At 57.5% G+C, this 25432-nt stretch overlaps 1 protein-coding gene across 8 annotated transcripts in view; it reads left to right on the forward strand.

The window, feature by feature from the left end:
* DCTN1 (dynactin subunit 1) overlaps positions 1–25136 on the forward strand; it is a 260744-nt gene extending 235608 nt beyond the window's left edge. For all 8 annotated transcript variants that reach the window (XM_083165769.1, XM_083166198.1, XM_083166948.1 and 5 more), the window contains one exon: positions 24699–25136. In XM_083165769.1, the coding sequence (XP_083021895.1) occupies positions 24699–24836 (138 nt within the window). In that variant the 3' untranslated portion in view covers positions 24837–25136. The remainder of the gene's footprint in view (positions 1–24698) is intronic.
* Positions 25137–25432: the final 296 nt, after the last annotated feature.

A 25432-nucleotide genomic window follows, 5' to 3' on the forward strand; every position in this document is an offset into this window, starting at 1 on the left:
CGGTGCTAGGTGTGGTACCATACAGGTGTACATGGGGTGGGTACTAGTGATGGCTGCGGCCCCGGTGCTAGGTGTGGTACCATACAGGTGTACATGGGGTGGGTACTAGTGATGACTGCGGCCCCGGTGCTAGGTGTGGTACCATACAGGTGTACATGGGGTGGGTACTAGTGATGGCTGCGGCCCCGGTGCTAGGTGTGGTGTGGTACCATACAGGTGTACATGGGGTGGGTACTAGTGATGACTGTGGCCCTGGTGCTAGGTGTGGTACCATACAGGTGTACATGGGGTGGGTACTAGTGATGGCTGCGGCCCCGGTGCTAGGTGTGGTACCATACAGGTGTACATGGGGTGGGTACTAGTGATGGCTGCGGCCCCGGTGCTAGGTGTGGTACCATACAGGTGTACATGGGGTGGGTACTAGTGATGGCTGCGGCCCCGGTGCTAGGTGTGGTACCATACAGGTGTACATGGGGTGGGTACTAGTGATGGCTGCGGCCCCGGTGCTAGGTGTGGTACCATACAGGTGTACATGGGGTGGGTACTAGTGATGGCTGCGGCCCCGGTGCTAGGTGTGGTACCATACAGGTGTACATGGGGTGGGTACTAGTGATGACTGCGGCCCCGGTGCTAGGTGTGGTACCATACAGGTGTACATGGGGTGGGTACTAGTGATGACTGCGGCCCCGGTGCTAGGTGTGGTACCATACAGGTGTACATGGGGTGGGTACTAGTGATGGCTGCGGCCCCGGTGCTAGGTGTGGTACCATACAGGTGTACATGGGGTGGGTACTAGTGATGACTGCGGCCCCGGTGCTAGGTGTGGTACCATACAGGTGTACATGGGGTGGGTACTAGTGATGACTGCGGCCCCGGTGCTAGGTGTGGTACCATACAGGTGTACATGGGGTGGGTACTAGTGATGGCTGCGGCCCCGGTGCTAGGTGTGGTGTGGTACCATACAGGTGTACATGGGGTGGGTACTAGTGATGACTGTGGCCCTGGTGCTAGGTGTGGTACCATACAGGTGTACATGGGGTGGGTACTAGTGATGGCTGCGGCCCCGGTGCTAGGTGTGGTACCATACAGGTGTACATGGGGTGGGTACTAGTGATGGCTGCGGCCCCGGTGCTAGGTGTGGTACCATACAGGTGGTACATGGGGTGGGTACTAGTGATGGCTGCGGCCCCGGTGCTAGGTGTGGTATCATACAGGTGTACATGGGGTGTGTACTAGTGATGGCTGCGGCCCGGTGCTAGGTGTGGTGTGGTATCATACAGGTGTACATGGGGTGGGTACTAGTGATGGCTGCGGCCCCGGTGCTAGGTGTGGTGTGGTATCATACAGGTGTACATGGGGTGTGTACTAGTGATGACTGCGGCCCCGGTGCTAGGTGTGGTATCATACAGGTGTACATGGGGTGGGTACTAGTGATGGCTGCGGCCCCGGTGCTAGGTGTGGTATCATACAGGTGTACATGGGGTGGGTACTAGTGATGACTGTGGCCCCGGTGCTAGGTGTGGTATCATACAGGTGTACATGGGGGGTGGGTACTAGTGATGGCTGCGGCCCCGGTGCTAGGTGTGGTATCATACAGGTGTACATGGGGTGGGTACTAGTGATGGCTGCGGCCCCGGTGCTAGGTGTGGTACCATACAGGTGTACATGGGGTGGGTACTAGTGATGACTGTGGCCCTGGTGCTAGGTGTGGTACCATACAGGTGTACATGGGGTGGGTACTAGTGATGGCTGCGGCCCCGGTGCTAGGTGTGGTATCATACAGGTGTACATGGGGTGGGTACTAGTGATGACTGCGGCCCGGTGCTAGGTGTGGTATCATACAGGTGTACATGGGGTGGGTACTAGTGATAACTGCGGCCCCGGTGCTAGGTGTGGTATCATACAGGTGTACATGGGGTGGGTACTAGTGATGGCTGCGGCCCCGGTGCTAGGTGTGGTGTGGTACCATACAGGTGTACATGGGATGGGTACTAGTGATGGCTGCGGCCCCGGTGCTAGGTGTGGTACCATACAGGTGTACATGGGGTGGGTACTAGTGATGGCTGCGGCCCCGGTGCTAGGTGTGGTATCATACAGGTGTACATGGGGTGGGTACTAGTGATGGCTGCGGCCCCGGGTGCTAGGTGTGGTACCATACAGGTGTACATGGGGTGGGTACTAGTGATGGCTGCGGCCCCGGTGCTAGGTGTGGTGCCATACAGGTGTACATGGGGTGGGTACTAGTGATGGCTGCGGCCCGGTGCTAGGTGTGGTGTGGTACCATGCAGGTGTACATGGGGTGGGTACTAGTGATGACTGTGGCCCCGGTGCTAGGTGTGGTATCATACAGGTGTACATGGGGTGGGTACTAGTGATGGCTGCGGCCCCGGTGCTAGGTGTGGTATCATACACGTGTACATGGGGTGGGTACTAGTGATGACTGTGGGCCCCGGTGCTAGGTGTGGTACCATACAGGTGTACATGGGGTGGGTACTAGTGATGACTGCGGCCCCGGTGCTAGGTGTGGTATCATACAGGTGTACATGGGGTGGGTACTAGTGATGACTGCGGCCCCGGTGCTAGGTGTGGTACCATACAGGTGTACATGGGGTGGGTACTAGTGATGGCTGCGGCCCCGGTGCTAGGTGTGGTACCATACAGGTGTACATGGGGTGGGTACTAGTGATGGCTGCGGCCCCGGTGCTAGGTGTGGTACCATACAGGTGTACATGGGGTGGGTACTAGTGATGGCTGCGGCCCCGGTGCTAGGTGTGGTGCCATACAGGTGTACATGGGGTGGGTACTAGTGATGGCTGCGGCCCCGGTGCTAGGTGTGGTGTGGTACCATACAGGTGTACATGGGGTGGGTACTAGTGATGGCTGCGGCCCCGGTGCTAGGTGTGGTATCATACAGGTGTACATGGGGTGGGTACTAGTGATGACTGCGGCCCGGTGCTAGGTGTGGTATCATACAGGTGTACATGGGGTGGGTACTAGTGATAACTGCGGCCCCGGTGCTAGGTGTGGTATCATACAGGTGTACATGGGGTGGGTACTAGTGATGGCTGCGGCCCCGGTGCTAGGTGTGGTGTGGTACCATACAGGTGTACATGGGATGGGTACTAGTGATGGCTGCGGCCCCGGTGCTAGGTGTGGTGTGGTACCATACAGGTGTACATGGGGTGGGTACTAGTGATGGCTGCGGCCCCAGTGCTAGGTGTGGTATCATACAGGTGTACATGGGGTGGGTACTAGTGATGGCTGCGGCCCCGGTGCTAGGTGTGGTATCATACAGGTGTACATGGGGTGGGTACTAGTGATGGCTGCGGCCCCGGTGCTAGGTGTGGTATCATACAGGTGTACATGTTGTGGGTACTAGTGATGACTGCGGCCCGGTGCTAGGTGTGGTATCATACAGGTATACATGGGGTGGGTACTAGTGATGGCTGCGGCCCCGGTGCTAGGTGTGGTATCATACAGGTATACATGTGGTGGGTACTAGTGATGGCTGCGGCCCCGGTGCTAGGTGTAATGTGGTATCATACAGGTGTACATGGGGTGGGTACTAGTGATGGCTGCGGCCCCGGTGCTAGGTGTGGTACCATACAGGTGTACATGTGGTGGGTACTAGTGATGGCTGCGGCCCCGGTGCTAGGTGTAATGTGGTATCATACAGGTGTACATGGGGTGGGTACTAGTGATGACTGCGGCCCCGGTGCTAGGTGTGGTATCATACAGGTGTACATGGGGTGGGTACTAGTGATGGCTGCGGCCCCGGTGCTAGGTGTAATGTGGTATCATAGAGGTGTACATGGGGTGGGTACTAGTGATGACTGCGGCCACGGTGCTAGGTGTGGTATCATACAGGTGTACATTGGGTGGGTACTAGTGATGGCTGCGGCCCGGTGCTAGGTGTGGTGTGGTATCATACAGGTGTACATGGGGTGGGTACTAGTGATGGCTGCGGCCCCGGTGCTAGGTGTGGTACCATACAGGTGTACATGGGGTGGGTACTAGTGATGGCTGCGGCCCCGGTGCTAGGTGTGGTATCATACAGGTGTACATGGGGTGGGTACTAGTGATGGCTGCGGCCCCGGTGCTAGGTGTGGTATCATACAGGTGTACATGGGGTGGGTACTAGTGATGGCTGCGGCCCCGGTGCTAGGTGTGGTATCGTACAGGTGTACATGGGGTGGGTACTAGTGATGGCTGCGGCCCCGGTGCTAGGTGTGGTACCATACAGGTGTACATGGGGTGGGTACTAGTGATGGCTGCGGCCCCGGTGCTAGGTGTGGTATCATACAGGTGTACATGGGGTGGGTACTAGTGATGGCTGCGGCCCCGGTGCTAGGTGTGGTACCATACAGGTGTACATGGGGTGGGTACTAGTGATGGCTGCGGCCCCGGTGCTAGGTGTGGTGTGGTATCATACAGGTGTACATTGGGTGGGTACTAGTGATGACTGTGGCCCCGGTGCTAGGTGTGGTACCATACAGGTGTACATGGGGTGGGTACTAGTGATGGCTGCGGCCCGGTGCTAGGTGTGGTATCATACAGGTGTACATGGGGTGGGTACTAGTGATGGCTGCGGCCCGGTGCTAGGTGTGGTATCATACAGGTGTACATGGGGTGGGTACTAGTGATGGCTGCGGCCCCGGTGCTAGGCGTGGTATCATACAGGTGTACATGGGGTGGGTACTAGTGATGACTGCGGCCCCGGTGCTAGGCGTGGTATCATACAGGTGTACATGGGGTGGGTACTAGTGATGTCTGCGGCTCGGTGCTAGGTGTGGTATCATACAGGTGTACATGGGGTGGGTACTAGTGATGGCTGCGGCCCCGGTGCTAGGTGTGGTATCATACACGTGTACATGGGGTGGGTACTAGTGATGACTGTGGCCCCGGTGCTAGGTGTGGTATCATACAGGTGTACATGGGGTGGGTACTAGTGATGGCTGCGGCCCCGGTGCTAGGTGTGGTATCATACAGGTGTACATGGGGTGGGTACTAGTGATGGCTGCGGCCCCGGTGCTAGGTGTGGTATCATACACGTGTACATGGGGTGGGTACTAGTGATGACTGTGGCCCCGGTGCTAGGTGTGGTACCATACAGGTGTACATGGGGTGGGTACTAGTGATGACTGCGGCCCCGGTGCTAGGTGTGGTATCATACAGGTGTACATGGGGTGGGTACTAGTGATGACTGCGGCCCCGGTGCTAGGTGTGGTACCATACAGGTGTACATGGGGTGGGTACTAGTGATGGCTGCGGCCCCGGTGCTAGGTGTGGTATCATATAGGTGTACATGGGGTGGGTACTAGTGATGGCTGCGGCCCCGGTGCTAGGTGTGGTACCATACAGGTGTACATTGGGTGGGTACTAGTGATGGCTGCGGCCCCGGTGCTAGGTGTGGTATCATACAGGTGTACATGGGGTGGGTACTAGTGATGGCTGCGGCCCCGGTGCTAGGTGTGGTATCATACAGATGTACATGGGGTGGGTACTAGTGATGGTTGCGGCCCCGGTGCTAGGTGTGGTACCATACAGGTGTACATGGGGTGGGTACTAGTGATGGCTGCGGCCCCGGTGCTAGGTGTGGTACCATACAGGTGTACATGGGGTGGGTACTAGTGATGGCTGCGGCCCCGGTGCTAGGTGTGGATATTATACAGGTGTACATGGGGTGGGTACTAGTGATGGCTGTGGCCCCGGTGCTAGGTGTGGTACCATACAGGTGTACATGGGGTGGGTACTAGTGATGGCTGCGGCCCCGGTGCTAGGTGTGGTACCATACAGGTGTACATGGGGTGGGTACTAGTGATGGCTGTGGCCCCGGTGCTAGGTGTGGTACCATACAGGTGTACATGGGGTGGGTACTAGTGATGGCTGCGGCCCCGGTGCTAGGTGTGGTACCATACAGGTGTACATGGGGTGGGTACTAGTGATGGCTGCAGCCCGGTGCTAGGTGTGGTATCATACAGGTGTACATGGGGTGGGTACTAGTGATGGCTGTGGCCCCGGTGCTAGGTGTGGTACCATACAGGTGTACATGGGGTGGGTACTAGTGATGGCTGCGGCCCCGGTGCTAGGTGTGGTGTCATACAGGTGCACATGGGGTGGGTACTAGTGATGGCTGCGGCCCCGGTGCTAGGTGTGGTACCATACAGGTGTACATGGGGTGGGTACTAGTGATGGCTGCGGCCCCGGTGCTAGGTGTGGTACCATACAGGTGTACATGGGGTGGGTACTAGTGATGGCTGCGGCCCCGGTGCTAGGTGTGGTATCATACAGGTGTACATGGGGTGGGTACTAGTGATGGCTGCGGCCCCGGTGCTAGGTGTGGTACCATACAGGTGTACATGGGGTGGGTACTAGTGATGACTGCGGCCCGGTGCTAGGTGTGGTACCATACAGGTGTACATGGGGAGGGTACTAGTGATGACTGCGGCCCCGGTGCTAGGTGTGGTATCATACAGGTGTACATGGGGTGGGTACTAGTGATGACTGCGGCCCCGGTGCTAGGTGTGGTACCATACAGGTGTACATGGGGTGGGTACTAGTGATGACTGCGGCCCGGTGCTAGGCGTGGTACCATACAGGTGTACATGGGGTGGGTACTAGTGATGGCTGCGGCCCCGGTGCTAGGTGTGGTATCATACAGGTGTACATGGGGTGGGTACTAGTGATGGCTGTGGCCCCGGTGCTAGGTGTGGTGTGGTACCATACAGGTGTACATGGGGTGGGTACTAGTGATGACTGCGGCCCCGGTGCTAGGTGTGGTGTGGTACCATACAGGTGTACATGGGGTGGGTACTAGTGATGGCTGTGGCCCCGGTGCTAGGTGTGGTACCATACAGGTGTACATGGGGTGGGTACTAGTGATGGCTGTGGCCCCGGTGCTAGGTGTGGTACCATACAGGTGCACATGGGGTGGGTACTAGTGATGGCTGCGGCCCCGGTGCTAGGTGTGGTACCATACAGGTGTACATGGGGTGGGTACTAGTGATGGCTGCGGCCCCGGTGCTAGGTGTGGTACCATACAGGTGTACATGGGGTGGGTACTAGTGATGACTGCGGCCCGGTGCTAGGTTTGGTACCATACAGGTGTACATGGGGTGGGTACTAGTGATGGCTGCGGCCCCGGTGCTAGGTGTGGTGTGGTATCATACAGGTGTACATGGGGTGGGTACTAGTGATGGCTGTGGCCCCGGTGCTAGGTGTGGTATCATACAGGTGTACATGGGGTGGGTACTAGTGATGGCTGCGGCCCCGGTGCTAGGTGTGGTACCATACAGGTGTACATGGGGTGGGTACTAGTGATGGCTGTGGCCCCGGTGCTAGGTGTGGTAGTATACAGGTGTACATGGGGTGGGTGCTAGTGATGGCTGTGGCCCAGGTGCTAGGTGTGGTGTGGTATCATACAGGTGTACATGGGGTGGGTACTAGTGATGACTGCGGCCCCGGTGCTAGGTGTGGTACCATACAGGTGTACATGGGGTGGGTACTGGTGATGGCTGCGGCCCCGGTGCTAGGTGTGGTATCATACAGGTGTACATGGGGTGGGTACTAGTGATGACTGCGGCCCCGGTGCTAGGTGTGGTACCATACAGGTGTACATGGGGTGGGTACTAGTGATGGCTGTGGCCCCGGTGCTAGGTGTGGTGTGGTATCATACAGGTGTACATGGGGTGGGTACTAGTGATGACTGCGGCCCCGGTGCTAGGTGTGGTACCATACAGGTGTACATGGGGTGGGTACTAGTGATGGCTGCGGCCCCGGTGCTAGGTGTGGTACCATACAGGTGTACATGGGGTGGGTACTAGTGATGACTGCGGCCCGGTGCTAGGTTTGGAACCATACAGGTGTACATGGGGTGGGTACTAGTGATGGCTGCGGCCCCGGTGCTAGGTGTGGTGTGGTATCATACAGGTGTACATGGGGTGGGTACTAGTGATGGCTGTGGCCCCGGTGCTAGGTGTGGTATCATACAGGTGTACATGGGGTGGGTACTAGTGATGGCTGCGGCCCCGGTGCTAGGTGTGGTACCATACAGGTGTACATGGGGTGGGTACTAGTGATGGCTGTGGCCCCGGTGCTAGGTGTGGTAGTATACAGGTGTACATGGGGTGGGTGCTAGTGATGGCTGTGGCCCAGGTGCTAGGTGTGGTGTGGTATCATACAGGTGTACATGGGGTGGGTACTAGTGATGACTGCGGCCCCGGTGCTAGGTGTGGTATCATACAGGTGTACATGGGGTGGGTACTAGTGATGGCTGTGGCCCAGGTGCTAGGTGTGGTGTGGTATCATACAGGTGTACATGGGGTGGGTACTAGTGATGACTGCGGCCCCGGTGCTAGGTGTGGTATCATACAGGTGTACATGGGGTGGGTACTAGTGATGACTGCGGCCCCGGTGCTAGGTGTGGTATCATACAGGTGTACATGGGGTGGGTACTAGTGATGGCTGCGGCCCCGGTGCTAGGTGTGGTATCATACAGGTGTACATGGGGTGGGTACTAGTGATGGCTGCGGCCCCGGTGCTAGGTGTGGTATCATACAGGTGTACATGGGGTGGGTACTAGTGATGACTGCGGCCCGGTGCTAGGTGTGGTACCATACAGGTGTACATGGGGTGGGTACTAGTGATGGCTGCGGCCCCGGTGCTAGGCGTGGTATCCTACAGGTGTACATGGGGTGGGTACTAGTGATGGCTGCGGCCCCGGTGCTAGGCGTGGTACCATACAGGTGTACATGGGGTGGGTACTAGTGATGGCTGCGGCCCCGGTGCTAGGTGTGGTATCATACAGGTGTACATGGGGTGGGTACTAGTGATGGCTGCGGCCCCGGTGCTAGGTGTGGTATCATACAGGTGTACATGGGGTGGGTACTAGTGATGGCTGAGGCCCCTGTGCTAGGTGTGGTATCATACAGGTGTACATGGGGTGGGTACTAGTGATGACTGCGGCCCCGGTGCTAGGTGTGGTATCATACAGGTGTACATGGGGTGGGTACTAGTGATGGCTGCGGCCCCGGTGCTAGGTGTGGCCTGGTATCATCCAGGTGTACATGATGTGGGTACTAGTGATGACTGCGGCCCCGGTGCTAGGTGTGGTATCATACAGGTGTACATGGGGTGGGTACTAGTGATGACTGCGGCCCCGGTGCTAGGTGTGGTATCATACAGGTGTACATGGGTTGTGTACTAGTGATGGCTGCGGCCCCGGTGCTAGGTGTGGCCTGGTATCATCCAGGTGTACATGATGTGGGTACTAGTGATGGCTGCGGCCCCGGTGCTAGGTGTGGTACCATACAGGTGTACATGGGGTGGGTACTAGTGATGGCTGCGGCCCCGGTGCTAGGTGTGGCACCATACAGGTGTACATGGGGTGGGTACTAGTGATGGCTGCGGCCCCGGTGCTAGGTGTGGTACCATACAGGTGTACATGGGGTGGGTACTAGTGATGGCTGCGGCCCCGGTGCTAGGTGTGGCACCATACAGGTGTACATGGGGTGGGTACTAGTGATGGCTGCGGCCCCGGTGCTAGGTGTGGTACCATACAGGTGTACATGGGGTGGGTACTAGTGATGGCTGCGGCCCCGGTGCTAGGTGTGGTATCATACAGATGTACATGGGGTGGGTACTAGTGATGGTTGCGGCCCCAGTGCTAGGTGTGGTACCATACAGGTGTACATGGGGTGGGTACTAGTGATGGCTGCGGCCCCGGTGCTAGGTGTGGTACCATACAGGTGTACATGGGGTGGGTACTAGTGATGACTGCGGCCCCGGTGCTAGGTGTGGTGTGGTACCATACAGGTGTACATGGGGTGGGTACTAGTGATGGCTGCGGCCCCGGTGCTAGGTGTGGTATCATACAGGTGTACATGGGGTGGGTACTAGTGATGGCTGCGGCCCCGGTGCTAGGTGTGGTATCATACAGGTGTACGTGGGGTGGGTACTAGTGATGGCTGCGGCCCCGGTGCTAGGTGTGGTATCATACAGGTGTACATGGGGTGGGTACTAGTGATGGCTGCGGCCCCGGTGCTAGGTGTGGTATCATACAGGTGTACGTGGGGTGGGTACTAGTGATGGCTGCGGCCCCGGTGCTAGGTGTGGTATCATACAGGTGTACATGGGGTGGGTACTAGTGATGGCTGAGGCCCCTGTGCTAGGTGTGGTATCATACAGGTGTACATGGGGTGGGTACTAGTGATGGCTGCGGCCCCGGTGCTAGGCGTGGTATCCTACAGGTGTACATGGGGTGGGTACTAGTGATGGCTGCGGCCCCGGTGCTAGGCGTGGTACCATACAGGTGTACATGGGGTGGGTACTAGTGATGGCTGCGGCCCCGGTGCTAGGTGTGGTATCATACAGGTGTACATGGGGTGGGTACTAGTGATGGCTGCGGCCCCGGTGCTAGGTGTGGTATCATACAGGTGTACATGGGGTGGGTACTAGTGATGGCTGAGGCCCCTGTGCTAGGTGTGGTATCATACAGGTGTACATGGGGTGGGTACTAGTGATGACTGCGGCCCCGGTGCTAGGTGTGGTATCATACAGGTGTACATGGGGTGGGTACTAGTGATGGCTGCAGCCCCGGTGCTAGGCGTGGTATCATACAGGTGTACATGGGGTGGGTACTAGTGATGACTGCGGCCCCGGTGCTAGGTGTGGTATCATACAGGTGTACATGGGGTGGGTACTAGTGATGACTGCGGCCCCGGTGCTAGGTGTGGTATCATACAGGTGTACATGGGGTGGGTACTAGTGATGGCTGCGGCCCCGGTGCTAGGTGTGGCCTGGTATCATCCAGGTGTACATGATGTGGGTACTAATGATGACTGCGGCCCCGGTGCTAGGTGTGGTATCATACAGGTGTACATGGGGTGGGTACTAGTGATGACTGCGGCCCCGGTGCTAGGTGTGGTATCATACAGGTGTACATGGGTTGTGTACTAGTGATGGCTGCGGCCCCGGTGCTAGGTGTGGCCTGGTATCATCCAGGTGTACATGGGGTGGGTACTAGTGATGGCTGCGGCCCCGGTGCTAGGTGTGGCACCATACAGGTGTACATGGGGTGGGTACTAGTGATGGCTGCGGCCCCGGTGCTAGGTGTGGTACCATACAGGTGTACATGGGGTGGGTACTAGTGATGGCTGCGGCCCCGGTGCTAGGTGTGGCACCATACAGGTGTACATGGGGTGGGTACTAGTGATGGCTGCGGCCCCGGTGCTAGGTGTGGTACCATACAGGTGTACATGGGGTGGGTACTAGTGATGGCTGCGGCCCCGGTGCTAGGTGTGGTATCATACAGATGTACATGGGGTGGGTACTAGTGATGGTTGCGGCCCCGGTGCTAGGTGTGGTACCATACAGGTGTACATGGGGTGGGTACTAGTGATGGCTGCGGCCCCGGTGCTAGGTGTGGTACCATACAGGTGTACATGGGGTGGGTACTAGTGATGACTGCGGCCCCGGTGCTAGGTGTGGTGTGGTACCATACAGGTGTACATGGGGTGGGTACTAGTGATGGCTGCGGCCCCGGTGCTAGGTGTGGTATCATACAGGTGTACATGGGGTGGGTACTAGTGATGGCTGTGGCCCCGGTGCTAGGTGTGGTATCATACAGGTGTACATGGGGTGGGTACTAGTGATGGCTGTGGCCCCGGTGCTAGGTGTGGTATCATACAGGTGTACATGGGGTGGGTACTAGTGATGGCTGCGGCCCCGGTGCTAGATGTGGTATCATCCAGGTGTACATGGGGTGGGTACTAGTGATGGCTGCGGCCCCGGTGCTAGGCGTGGTATCCTACAGGTGTACATGGGGTGGGTACTAGTGATGGCTGCGGCCCCGGTGCTAGGCGTGGTACCATACAGGTGTACATGGGGTGGGTACTAGTGATGGCTGCGGCCCCGGTGCTAGGTGTGGTATCATACAGGTGTACATGTGGTGGGTACTAGTGATGGCTGCGGCCCCGGTGCTAGGCGTGGTATCCTACAGGTGTACATGGGGTGGGTACTAGTGATGGCTGCAGCCCGGTGCTAGGTGTGGGATCATACAGGTGTACATGGGGTGGGTACTAGTGATGGCTGCGGCCCCGGTGCTAGGTGTGGTACCATACAGGTGTACATGGGGTGGGTACTAGTGATGGCTGCTGCCCGGTGCTAGGTGTGGTATCATACAGGTGTACATGGGGTGGGTACTAGTGATGGCTGCTGCCCGGTGCTAGGTGTGGTATCATACAGGTGTACATGGGGTGGGTACTAGTGATGACTGCGGCCCCGGTGCTAGGTGTGGTACCATACAGGTGTACATGGGGTGGGTACTAGTGATGGCTGTGGCCCCGGTGCTAGGTGTGGTGTGGTATCATACAGGTGTACATGGGGTGGGTACTAGTGATGACTGCGGCCCCGGTGCTAGGTGTGGTATCATACAGGTGTACATGGGGTGGGTACTAGTGATGGCTGCGGCCCCGGTGCTAGGTGTGGTACCATACAGGTGTACATGGGGTGGGTACTAGTGATGGCTGCGGCCCCGGTGCTAGGTGTGGTACCATACAGGTGTACATGGGGTGGGTACTAGTGATGGCTGCGGCCCCGGTGCTAGGTGTGGTACCATACAGGTGTACATGGGGTGGGTACTAGTGATGGCTGCGGCCCCGGTGCTAGGTGTGGTATCATACAGGTGTACATGGGGTGGGTACTAGTGATGGCTGCGGCCCCGGTGCTAGGTGTGGTACCATACAGGTGTACATGGGGTGGGTACTAGTGATGGCTGCGGCCCCGGTGCTAGGTGTGGTACTATACAGGTGTACATGGGGTGGGTACTAGTGATGGCTGTGGCCCCGGTGCTAGGTGTGGTATCATACAGGTGTACATGGGGTGGGTACTAGTGATGGCTGCGGCCCGGTGCTAGGTGTGGTACCATACAGATGTACATGGGGTGGGTACTAGTGATGGCTGCGGCCCCGGTGCTATGTGTGGTACCATACAGGTGTACATGGGGTGGGTACTAGTGATGGCTGCGGCCCCGGTGCTAGGTGTGGTGTGGTATCATACAGGTGTACATGGGGTGGGTACTAGTGATGGCTGCGGCCCCGGTGCTAGGTGTGGTACCACACAGGTGTACATGGGGTGAGTACTAGTGATGGCTGCGGCCCCGGTGCTAGGTGTGGTATCATACAGGTGTACATGGGGTGGGTACTAGTGATGGCTGCGGCCCCGGTGCTAGGTGTGGTACCATACAGGTGTACATGGGGTGGGTACTAGTGATGGCTGCGGCCCAGGTGCTAGGTGTGGTATCACACAGGTGTACATGGGGTGGGTACTAGCGATGGCTGCGGCCCCGGTGCTAGGTGTGGTATCATACAGATGTACATGGGGTGGGTACTAGTGATGGCTGCGGCCCCGGTGCTAGGTGTGGTACCATACAGGTGTACATGGGGTGGGTACTAGTGATGGCTGCAGTCCCGATGCTAGGTGTGGTGTGGTACCATACAGGTGTACATGGGGTGTGTACTAGTGATGGCTGCGGCCCCGGTGCTAGGTGTGGTATCATACAGATGTACATGGGGTGGGTACTAGTGATGGCTGCGGCCCCAGTGCTAGGTGTGGTATCATACAGGTGTACATGGGGTGGGTACTAGTGATGGCTGCGGCCCCGGTGCTAGGTGTGGTACCATACAGGTGTACATGGGGTGGGTACTAGTGATGGCTGTGGCCCCGGTGCTAGGTGTGGTATCATACAGGTGTACATGGGGTGGGTACTAGTGATGACTGTGGCCCCGGTGCTAGGTGTGGTACCATACAGGTGTACATGGGGTGGGTACTAGTGATGGCTGTGGCCCCGGTGCTAGGTGTGGTATCATACAGGTGTACATGGGGTGGGTACTAGTGATGACTGCGGCCCCGGTGCTAGGTGTGGTATCATACAGGTGTACATGGGGTGGGTACTAGTGATGGCTGTGGCCCCGGTGCTAGGTGTGGTATCATACAGGTGTACATGAGGTGGGTACTAGTGATGGCTGCGGCCCCGGTGCTAGGTGTGGTACCATACAGGTGTACATGGGGTGGGTACTAGTGATGGCTGCGGCCCCGGTGCTAGGTGTGGTACCATACAGGTGTACATGGGGTGGGTACTAGTGATGGCTGTGGCCCCGGTGCTAGGTGTGGTACCATACAGGTGTACATGGGGTGGGTACTAGTGATGGCTGCGGCCCCGGTGCTAGGTGTGGTATCATCCAGGTGTACATGGGGTGGGTACTAGTGATGGCTGCGGCCCCGGTGCTAGGTGTGGTACCATACAGGTGTACATGGTGTGGGTACTAGTGATGACTGCGGCCCCGGTGCTAGGTGTGGTATCATACAGGTGTACATGGGGTGGGTACTAGTGATGGCTGCGGCCCCGGTGCTAGGTGTGGTATCATACAGGTGTACATGGGGTGGGTACTAGTGATGGCTGCGGCCCCGGTGCTAGGTGTGGTGTGGTACCATACAGGTGTACATGGGGTGGGTACTAGTGATGGCTGCGGCCCCGGTGCTAGGTGTGGTACCATACAGGTGTACATGGTTTGGGTACTAGTGATGACTGCGGCCCGGTGCTAGGTGTGGTATCATACAGGTGTACATGGGGTGGGTACTAGTGATGACTGCGGCCCGGTGCTAGGTGTGGTACCATACAGGTGTACATGGGGAGGGTACTAGTGATGACTGCGGCCCCGGTGCTAGGTGTGGTATCATACAGGTGTACATGGGGTGGGTACTAGTGATGACTGCGGCCCCGGTGCTAGGTGTGGTATCATACAGGTGTACATGGGGTGGGTACTAGTGATGGCTGCGGCCCCGGTGCTAGGTGTGGTACCATACAGGTGTACATGGGGTGGGTACTAGTGATGACTGCGGCCCGGTGCTAGGTGTGGTATCATACAGGTGTACATGGGGTGGGTACTAGTGATGACTGCGGCCCGGTGCTAGGTGTGGTACCATACAGGTGTACATGGGGTGGGTACTAGTGATGGCTGCGTCCCCGGTGCTAGGTGTGGTGTGGTACCATACAGGTGTACATGGTGTGGGTACTAGTGATGGCTGCGGCCCCGGTGCTAGGTGTGGTACCATACAGGTGTACATGGGGTGGGTACTAGTGATGGCTGTGGCCCCGGTGCTAGGTGTGGTACCATACAGGTGTACATGGGGTGGGTACTAGTGATGGCTGCGGCCCCGGTGCTAGGTGTGGTATCATCCAGGTGTACATGGGGTGGGTACTAGTGATGGCTGCGGCCCCGGTGCTAGGTGTGGTACCATACAGGTGTACATGGTGTGGGTACTAGTGATGACTGCGGCCCCGGTGCTAGGTGTGGTATCATACAGGTGTACATGGGGTGGGTACTAGTGATGGCTGCGGCCCCGGTGCTAGGTGTGGTATCATACAGGTGTACATGGGGTGGGTACTAGTGATGGCTGCGGCCCCGGTGCTAGGTGTGGTGTGGTACCATACAGGTGTACATGGGGTGGGTACTAGTGATGGCTGCGGCCCCGGTGCTAGGTGTGGTACCATACAGGTGTACATGGTTTGGGTACTAGTGATGACTGCGGCCCGGTGCTAGGTGTGGTATCATACAGGTGTACATGGGGTGGGTACTAGTGATGACTGCGGCCCGGTGCTAGGTGTGGTACCATACAGGTGTACATGGGGAGGGTACTAGTGATGACTGCGGCCCCGGTGCTAGGTGTGGTATCATACAGGTGTACATGGGGTGGGTACTAGTGATGACTGCGGCCCCGGTGCTAGGTGTGGTATCATACAGGTGTACATGGGGTGGGTACTAGTGATGGCTGCGGCCCCGGTGCTAGGTGTGGTACCATACAGGTGTACATGGGGTGGGTACTAGTGATGACTGCGGCCCGGTGCTAGGTGTGGTATCATACAGGTGTACATGGGGTGGGTACTAGTGATGACTGCGGCCTGGTGCTAGGTGTGGTACCATACAGGTGTACATGGGGTGGGTACTAGTGATGGCTGCGGCCCCGGTGCTAGGTGTGGTGTGGTACCATACAGGTGTACATGGTGTGGGTACTAGTGATGGCTGCGGCCCCGGTGCTAGGTGTGGTATCATACAGGTGTACATGGGGTGGGTACTAGTGATGGCTGCGGCCCCGGTGCTAGGTGTGGTATCATACAGGTGTACATGGGGTGGGTACTAGTGATGGCTGCGGCCCCGGTGCTAGGTGTGGTATCATACAGGTGTACATGGGGTGGGTACTAGTGATGACTGCGGCCCCGGTGCTAGGTGTGGTATCATACAGGTGTACATGGGGTGGGTACTAGTGATGACTGCGGCCCGGTGCTAGGTGTGGTACCATACAGGTGTACATGGGGTGGGTACTAGTGATGGCTGCGGCCCCGGTGCTAGGTGTGGTGTGGTACCATACAGGTGTACATGGTGTGGGTACTAGTGATGGCTGCGGCCCCGGTGCTAGGTGTGGTATCATACAGATGTACATGGGGTGGGTACTAGTGATGGCTGCGGCCCCGGTGCTAGGTGTGGTATCATACAGGTGTACATGGGGTGGGTACTAGTGATGACTGCGGCCCCGGTGCTAGGTGTGGTATCATACAGGTGTACATGGGGTGGGTACTAGTGATGGCTGTGGCCCCGGTGCTAGGTGTGGTATCATACAGGTGTACATGAGGTGGGTACTAGTGATGGCTGCGGCCCCGGTGCTAGGTGTGGTATCATACAGGTGTACATGGGGTGGGTACTAGTGATGGCTGAGGCCCCTGTGCTAGGTGTGGTATCATACAGGTGTACATGGGGTGGGTACTAGTGATGACTGCGGCCCCGGTGCTAGGTGTGGTACCATACAGGTGTACATGGGGTGGGTACTAGTGATGGCTGCGGCCCCGGTGCTAGGTGTGGTACCATACAGGTGTACATGGGGTGGGTACTAGTGATGGCTGTGGCCCCGGTGCTAGGTGTGGTACCATACAGGTGTACATGGGGTGGGTACTAGTGATGGCTGCGGCCCCGGTGCTAGGTGTGGTATCATCCAGGTGTACATGGGGTGGGTACTAGTGATGGCTGCGGCCCCGGTGCTAGGTGTGGTACCATACAGGTGTACATGGTGTGGGTACTAGTGATGACTGCGGCCCCGGTGCTAGGTGTGGTATCATACAGGTGTACATGGGGTGGGTACTAGTGATGGCTGCGGCCCCGGTGCTAGGTGTGGTATCATACAGGTGTACATGGGGTGGGTACTAGTGATGGCTGCGGCCCCGGTGCTAGGTGTGGTGTGGTACCATACAGGTGTACATGGGGTGGGTACTAGTGATGGCTGCGGCCCCGGTGCTAGGTGTGGTACCATACAGGTGTACATGGTTTGGGTACTAGTGATGACTGCGGCCCGGTGCTAGGTGTGGTATCATACAGGTGTACATGGGGTGGGTACTAGTGATGACTGCGGCCCGGTGCTAGGTGTGGTACCATACAGGTGTACATGGGGAGGGTACTAGTGATGACTGCGGCCCCGGTGCTAGGTGTGGTATCATACAGGTGTACATGGGGTGGGTACTAGTGATGACTGCGGCCCCGGTGCTAGGTGTGGTATCATACAGGTGTACATGGGGTGGGTACTAGTGATGGCTGCGGCCCCGGTGCTAGGTGTGGTACCATACAGGTGTACATGGGGTGGGTACTAGTGATGACTGCGGCCCGGTGCTAGGTGTGGTATCATACAGGTGTACATGGGGTGGGTACTAGTGATGACTGCGGCCCGGTGCTAGGTGTGGTACCATACAGGTGTACATGGGGTGGGTACTAGTGATGGCTGCGGCCCCGGTGCTAGGTGTGGTGTGGTACCATACAGGTGTACATGGTGTGGGTACTAGTGATGGCTGCGGCCCCGGTGCTAGGTGTGGTATCATACAGGTGTACATGGGGTGGGTACTAGTGATGGCTGCGGCCCCGGTGCTAGGTGTGGTATCATACAGGTGTACATGGGGTGGGTACTAGTGATGGCTGCGGCCCCGGTACTAGGTGTGGTACCATACAGGTGTACATGGGGAGGGTACTAGTGATGACTGCGGCCCCGGTGCTAGGTGTGGTATCATACAGGTGTACATGGGGTGGGTACTAGTGATGACTGCGGCCCCGGTGCTAGGTGTGGTACCATACAGGTGTACATGGGGTGGGTACTAGTGATGGCTGCGGCCCCGGTGCTAGGTGTGGTACCATACAGGTGTACATGGGGTGGGTACTAGTGATGGCTGTGGCCCCGGTGCTAGGTGTGGTATCATACAGGTGTACATGGGGTGGGTACTAGTGATGACTGCGGCCCGGTGCTAGGTGTGGTACCATACAGGTGTACATGGGGTGGGTACTAGTGATGGCTGCGGCCCCGGTGCTAGGTGTGGTGTGGTACCATACAGGTGTACATGGTGTGGGTACTAGTGATGGCTGCGGCCCCGGTGCTAGGTGTGGTATCATACAGATGTACATGGGGTGGGTACTAGTGATGGCTGCGGCCCCGGTGCTAGGTGTGGTATCATACAGGTGTACATGGGGTGGGTACTAGTGATGACTGCGGCCCCGGTGCTAGGTGTGGTATCATACAGGTGTACATGGGGTGGGTACTAGTGATGGCTGTGGCCCCGGTGCTAGGTGTGGTATCATACAGGTGTACATGAGGTGGGTACTAGTGATGGCTGCGGCCCCGGTGCTAGGTGTGGTATCATACAGGTGTACATGGGGTGGGTACTAGTGATGGCTGAGGCCCCTGTGCTAGGTGTGGTATCATACAGGTGTACATGGGGTGGGTACTAGTGATGACTGCGGCCCCGGTGCTAGGTGTGGTACCATACAGGTGTACATGGGGTGGGTACTAGTGATGGCTGCGGCCCCGGTGCTAGGTGTGGTACCATACAGGTGTACATGGGGTGGGTACTAGTGATGGCTGTGGCCCCGGTGCTAGGTGTGGTACCATACAGGTGTACATGAGGTGGGTACTAGTGATGGCTGCGGCCCCGGTGCTAGGTGTGGTATCATCCAGGTGTACATGGGGTGGGTACTAGTGATGGCTGCGGCCCCGGTGCTAGGTGTGGTACCATACAGGTGTACATGGTGTGGGTACTAGTGATGACTGCGGCCCCGGTGCTAGGTGTGGTATCATACAGGTGTACATGGGGTGGGTACTAGTGATGGCTGCGGCCCCGGTGCTAGGTGTGGTATCATACAGGTGTACATGGGGTGGGTACTAGTGATGGCTGCGGCCCCGGTGCTAGGTGTGGTGTGGTACCATACAGGTGTACATGGGGTGGGTACTAGTGATGGCTGCGGCCCCGGTGCTAGGTGTGGTACCATACAGGTGTACATGGTTTGGGTACTAGTGATGACTGCGGCCCGGTGCTAGGTGTGGTATCATACAGGTGTACATGGGGTGGGTACTAGTGATGACTGCGGCCCGGTGCTAGGTGTGGTACCATACAGGTGTACATGGGGAGGGTACTAGTGATGACTGCGGCCCCGGTGCTAGGTGTGGTATCATACAGGTGTACATGGGGTGGGTACTAGTGATGACTGCGGCCCCGGTGCTAGGTGTGGTATCATACAGGTGTACATGGGGTGGGTACTAGTGATGGCTGCGGCCCCGGTGCTAGGTGTGGTACCATACAGGTGTACATGGGGTGGGTACTAGTGATGACTGCGGCCCGGTGCTAGGTGTGGTATCATACAGGTGTACATGGGGTGGGTACTAGTGATGACTGCGGCCCGGTGCTAGGTGTGGTACCATACAGGTGTACATGGGGTGGGTACTAGTGATGGCTGCGGCCCCGGTGCTAGGTGTGGTGTGGTACCATACAGGTGTACATGGTGTGGGTACTAGTGATGGCTGCGGCCCCGGTGCTAGGTGTGGTATCATACAGGTGTACATGGGGTGGGTACTAGTGATGGCTGCGGCCCCGGTGCTAGGTGTGGTATCATACAGGTGTACATGGGGTGGGTACTAGTGATGGCTGCGGCCCCGGTACTAGGTGTGGTACCATACAGGTGTACATGGGGAGGGTACTAGTGATGACTGCGGCCCCGGTGCTAGGTGTGGTATCATACAGGTGTACATGGGGTGGGTACTAGTGATGACTGCGGCCCCGGTGCTAGGTGTGGTACCATACAGGTGTACATGGGGTGGGTACTAGTGATGGCTGCAGCCCCGGTGCTAGGTGTGGTACCATACAGGTGTACATGGGGTGGGTACTAGTGATGGCTGTGGCCCCGGTGCTAGGTGTGGTACCATACAGGTGTACATGGGGTGGGTACTAGTGATGGCTGCGGCCCCGGTGCTAGGTGTGGTATCATCCAGGTGTACATGGGGTGGGTACTAGTGATGGCTGCGGCCCCGGTGCTAGGTGTGGTACCATACAGGTGTACATGGTGTGGGTACTAGTGATGACTGCGGCCCCGGTGCTAGGTGTGGTATCATACAGGTGTACATGGGGTGGGTACTAGTGATGGCTGCGGCCCCGGTGCTAGGTGTGGTATCATACAGGTGTACATGGGGTGGGTACTAGTGATGGCTGCGGCCCCGGTGCTAGGTGTGGTGTGGTACCATACAGGTGTACATGGGGTGGGTACTAGTGATGGCTGCGGCCCCGGTGCTAGGTGTGGTACCATACAGGTGTACATGGTTTGGGTACTAGTGATGACTGCGGCCCGGTGCTAGGTGTGGTATCATACAGGTGTACATGGGGTGGGTACTAGTGATGGCTGCGGCCCCGGTGCTAGGTGTGGTACCATACAGGTGTACATGGGGTGGGTACTAGTGATGGCTGCGGCCCCGGTACTAGGTGTGGTACCATACAGGTGTACATGGGGAGGGTACTAGTGATGACTGCGGCCCCGGTGCTAGGTGTGGTATCATACAGGTGTACATGGGGTGGGTACTAGTGATGACTGCGGCCCCGGTGCTAGGTGTGGTACCATACAGGTGTACATGGGGTGGGTACTAGTGATGGCTGCGGCCCCGGTGCTAGGTGTGGTACCATACAGGTGTACATGGGGTGGGTACTAGTGATGGCTGTGGCCCCGGTGCTAGGTGTGGTACCATACAGGTGTACATGGGGTGGGTACTAGTGATGGCTGCGGCCCCGGTGCTAGGTGTGGTACCATACAGGTGTACATGGTTTGGGTACTAGTGATGACTGCGGCCCGGTGCTAGGTGTGGTATCATACAGGTGTACATGGGGTGGGTACTAGTGATGACTGCGGCCCGGTGCTAGGTGTGGTACCATACAGGTGTACATGGGGAGGGTACTAGTGATGACTGCGGCCCCGGTGCTAGGTGTGGTATCATACAGGTGTACATGGGGTGGGTACTAGTGATGACTGCGGCCCCGGTGCTAGGTGTGGTATCATACAGGTGTACATGGGGTGGGTACTAGTGATGGCTGCGGCCCCGGTGCTAGGTGTGGTACCATACAGGTGTACATGGGGTGGGTACTAGTGATGACTGCGGCCCGGTGCTAGGTGTGGTATCATACAGGTGTACATGGGGTGGGTACTAGTGATGACTGCGGCCCGGTGCTAGGTGTGGTACCATACAGGTGTACATGGGGTGGGTACTAGTGATGGCTGCGGCCCCGGTGCTAGGTGTGGTGTGGTACCATACAGGTGTACATGGTGTGGGTACTAGTGATGGCTGCGGCCCCGGTGCTAGGTGTGGTATCATACAGGTGTACATGGGGTGGGTACTAGTGATGGCTGCGGCCCCGGTGCTAGGTGTGGTATCATACAGGTGTACATGGGGTGGGTACTAGTGATGGCTGCGGCCCCGGTGCTAGGTGTGGTACCATACAGGTGTACATGGGGTGGGTACTAGTGATGGCTGCGGCCCCGGTACTAGGTGTGGTACCATACAGGTGTACATGGGGAGGGTACTAGTGATGACTGCGGCCCCGGTGCTAGGTGTGGTATCATACAGGTGTACATGGGGTGGGTACTAGTGATGACTGCGGCCCCGGTGCTAGGTGTGGTACCATACAGGTGTACATGGGGTGGGTACTAGTGATGGCTGCGGCCCCGGTGCTAGGTGTGGTACCATACAGGTGTACATGGGGTGGGTACTAGTGATGGCTGTGGCCCCGGTGCTAGGTGTGGTACCATACAGGTGTACATGGGGTGGGTACTAGTGATGGCTGCGGCCCCGGTGCTAGGTGTGGTATCATCCAGGTGTACATGGGGTGGGTACTAGTGATGGCTGCGGCCCCGGTGCTAGGTGTGGTATCATACAGGTGTACATGGGGTGGGTACTAGTGATGGCTGCGGCCCCGGTGCTAGGTGTGGTATCATACAGGTGTACATGGGGTGGGTACTAGTGATGGCTGCGGCCCCGGTGCTAGGTGTGGTATCATACAGGTGTACATGGGGTGGGTACTAGTGATGGCTGTGGCCCCGGTGCTAGGTGTGGTATCATCCAGGTGTACATGGGGTGGGTACTAGTGATGGCTGCGGCCCCGGTGCTAGGTGTGGTACCATACAGGTGTACATGGTGTGGGTACTAGTGATGACTGCGGCCCCGGTACTAGGTGTGGTACCATACAGGTGTACATGGGGTGGGTACTAGTGATGGCTGCGGCCCCGGTACTAGGTGTGGTACCATACAGGTGTACATGGGGTGGGTACTAGTGATGGCTGCGGCCCCGGTGCTAGGTGTGGTATCATACAGGTGTACATGGGGTGGGTACTAGTGATGGCTGCGGCCCCGGTGCTAGGTGTGGTACCATACAGGTGTACATGGGGTGGGTACTAGTGATGACTGCGGCCCGGTGCTAGGTGTGGTACCATACAGGTGTACATGGGGTGGGTACTAGTGATGGCTGCGGCCCCGGTGCTAGGTGTGGTGTGGTACCATACAGGTGTACATGGTGTGGGTACTAGTGATGGCTGCGGCCCCGGTGCTAGGTGTGGTATCATACAGGTGTACATGGGGTGGGTACTAGTGATGGCTGCGGCCCCGGTGCTAGGTGTGGTATCATACAGGTGTACATGGGGTGGGTACTAGTGATGACTGCGGCCCGGTGCTAGGTGTGGTACCATACAGGTGTACATGGGGTGGGTACTAGTGATGGCTGCGGCCCCGGTGCTAGGTGTGGTACCATACAGGTGTACATGGGGTGGGTACTAGTGATGGCTGCGGCCCCGGTGCTAGGTGTGGTGCTTGCATAGAGGTGTACATGGGGTGGGTACTAGTGATGGCTGCGGCCCCGGTGCTAGGTGTGGTGCTTGCATAGAGGTGTACATGGGGTGGGTACTAGGGTACTTGTGAGTTATCTGGGCGCCCGATGTTGAAATTGTATGCCAGTACCCTAAGCATGCTATTTGATGCGATTTGACGCGATTTCCCTTGAAGAGAAAATCGCATTGCATTGTATGCTATTGTTGCATGCGATGCGATTTGATGCGATTTTAATATGTACAGGCACCCAGATGCCTGTTTCATATGTGAAATGGCCCCCCAGACCCCATTTTTAATTGTATACCCACCCTGATGGCTAAATGACCCCCATTGTTAAAGCCACCCCACTATCAACGGCAACCCGAGCACAGCGAGCCCGCGAGGGGCAGCGGTACGCGTCCTCCGACCTTTTCATACCCCCACTATCCACGTCGGCGTGGAGTTGATCTTATACAGTGTGGCGAGCGCAGCGAGCCACCGAGCCCGAAGCGTGGCGAGCGCAGCAAGGGGACGTGGATACCTTCACAGCTATACGCGTCCCCTCGCGGTCTTTACAGGTATCCGCGTCCCCTCACGGGGTTCGCTGCGCTCGCCACACTATATAAGTTCAACTCCACGCCGAAGTGGATAGTGGGGGTATGAAAAGGTCGGAGGACGCGTACCGCCGCCCCTCGCAGGCTCGCTGCGCTCGCCTCATTTCGGGTTGGCGTTGATAGTGGGGTGGCGTTAACAATGGGGGTGCATTTAGCCATCAGGGTGGGTACACAATTAAAAATGGGGTCTGGGGGGCCATTTCACATATGAAACAGGCATCTGGGTGCCTTCACATATTAAAATCGTGGCAAATCGCATCGCATGCAATCTGATAGTATGCAATTTGACGCGATTTTTAGGTGCGATGAAGAAAATCGGGCGCCCAGATAAGTCACAAGTACCGGTACTAGTGATGGCTGTGGCCCCGGTGCTAGGCGTGGTGCTTGCATAGAGGTGTACATGGGGTGGGTGCTAGTGATGGCTGTGGCCCCGGTGCTAGGCGTGGTGCTTGCATCGAGGTGTACATGGGGTGGGTACTCGTGATGGCTGCGGCCCCGGTGCTAGGCGTGGTGCTTGCATAGAGGTGTACATGGGACTGGTACTAGTGATGGCTGCGGCCCCGGTGCTAGGCGTGGTGCTTGCATCGAGGTGTACATGGGGTGGGTACTCGTGATGGCTGCGGCCCCGGTGCTAGGCGTGGTGCTTGCATAGAGGTGTACATGGGACTGGTACTAGTGATGGCTGCGGCCCCGGTGCTAGGCGTGGTGCTTGCATAGAGGTGTACATGGGACTGGTACTAGTGATGGCTGCGGCCCCGGTGCTAGGCGTGGTGCTTGCATAGAGGTGAACATCTCAGAATGCAGCCAATCACGCAGCACTAATGGCCGCCATCACTGTATGTGAGTCAGGCCCAGAATATTTATCCTGACGTTTGTCTCCCACAGGCCAAAGAGGAGAAGAGATCAGACACGGTGTACATAGGCAAAGTGACTCTTCCGTGTCCACCGGGCCAGGGACAGATCCATCGGCTAGTGTTGTCACCGGATCAGCTGTACGAGCTGCACGGCCGTCTGATTGGCTGAGGCAGGAAGTGCCTGGAGGGGTCCGCAGTGCACAGCCGGCCTCTCACCGCGCTCTATGCCTTCCTAATATAAGTGCTAGTTATTACGCCCCTGATATCCAGGATCTGCATACAAATGACGTTATAAGGAGAAGCGGAACGTAGCGAGTGTCCAGACTCGTCTGATGATTACACCAGCAGGGATGGCGCAGTGCGGGTCCTGTGTGGTACCGTCTGACTAGTCACATATACAGTCTGCACTTATATTACAGTGTTCCGTGTCCTGAAATGCTTTGGTTATAAATAAAATCCATGTTCTTTGTGTGCGTGTAGTGTCGGTAATTGGGAGCTTCACCCTGCCCGTGTTGGGACGTTAGTCTGACGTTCCTATAAGTGAATAGGGACATAATGGGAGTGTTATACGCGTCACACAGACCGTTCCCTGTGTGAGTCACACGTCACATGCACCAGTAACCGCACTGTAATACATCACAGCGCGTCCTCGCTGTCCCCACCCCTGTACATCGTTCTCCATAGAATATCTGGGACATCACTTGTGGGCTGTTTGTCAGCATTTGGGTTCTTCCCCAAGTGCCTCTTTATGTCAGTGACTGTCAT

Source organism: Crinia signifera, chromosome 1, assembly GCF_055691185.1.
Source record: "Crinia signifera chromosome 1, ASM5569118v1, whole genome shotgun sequence".
In the NCBI taxonomy this organism is placed as follows: domain Eukaryota; kingdom Metazoa; phylum Chordata; class Amphibia; order Anura; family Myobatrachidae; genus Crinia; species Crinia signifera.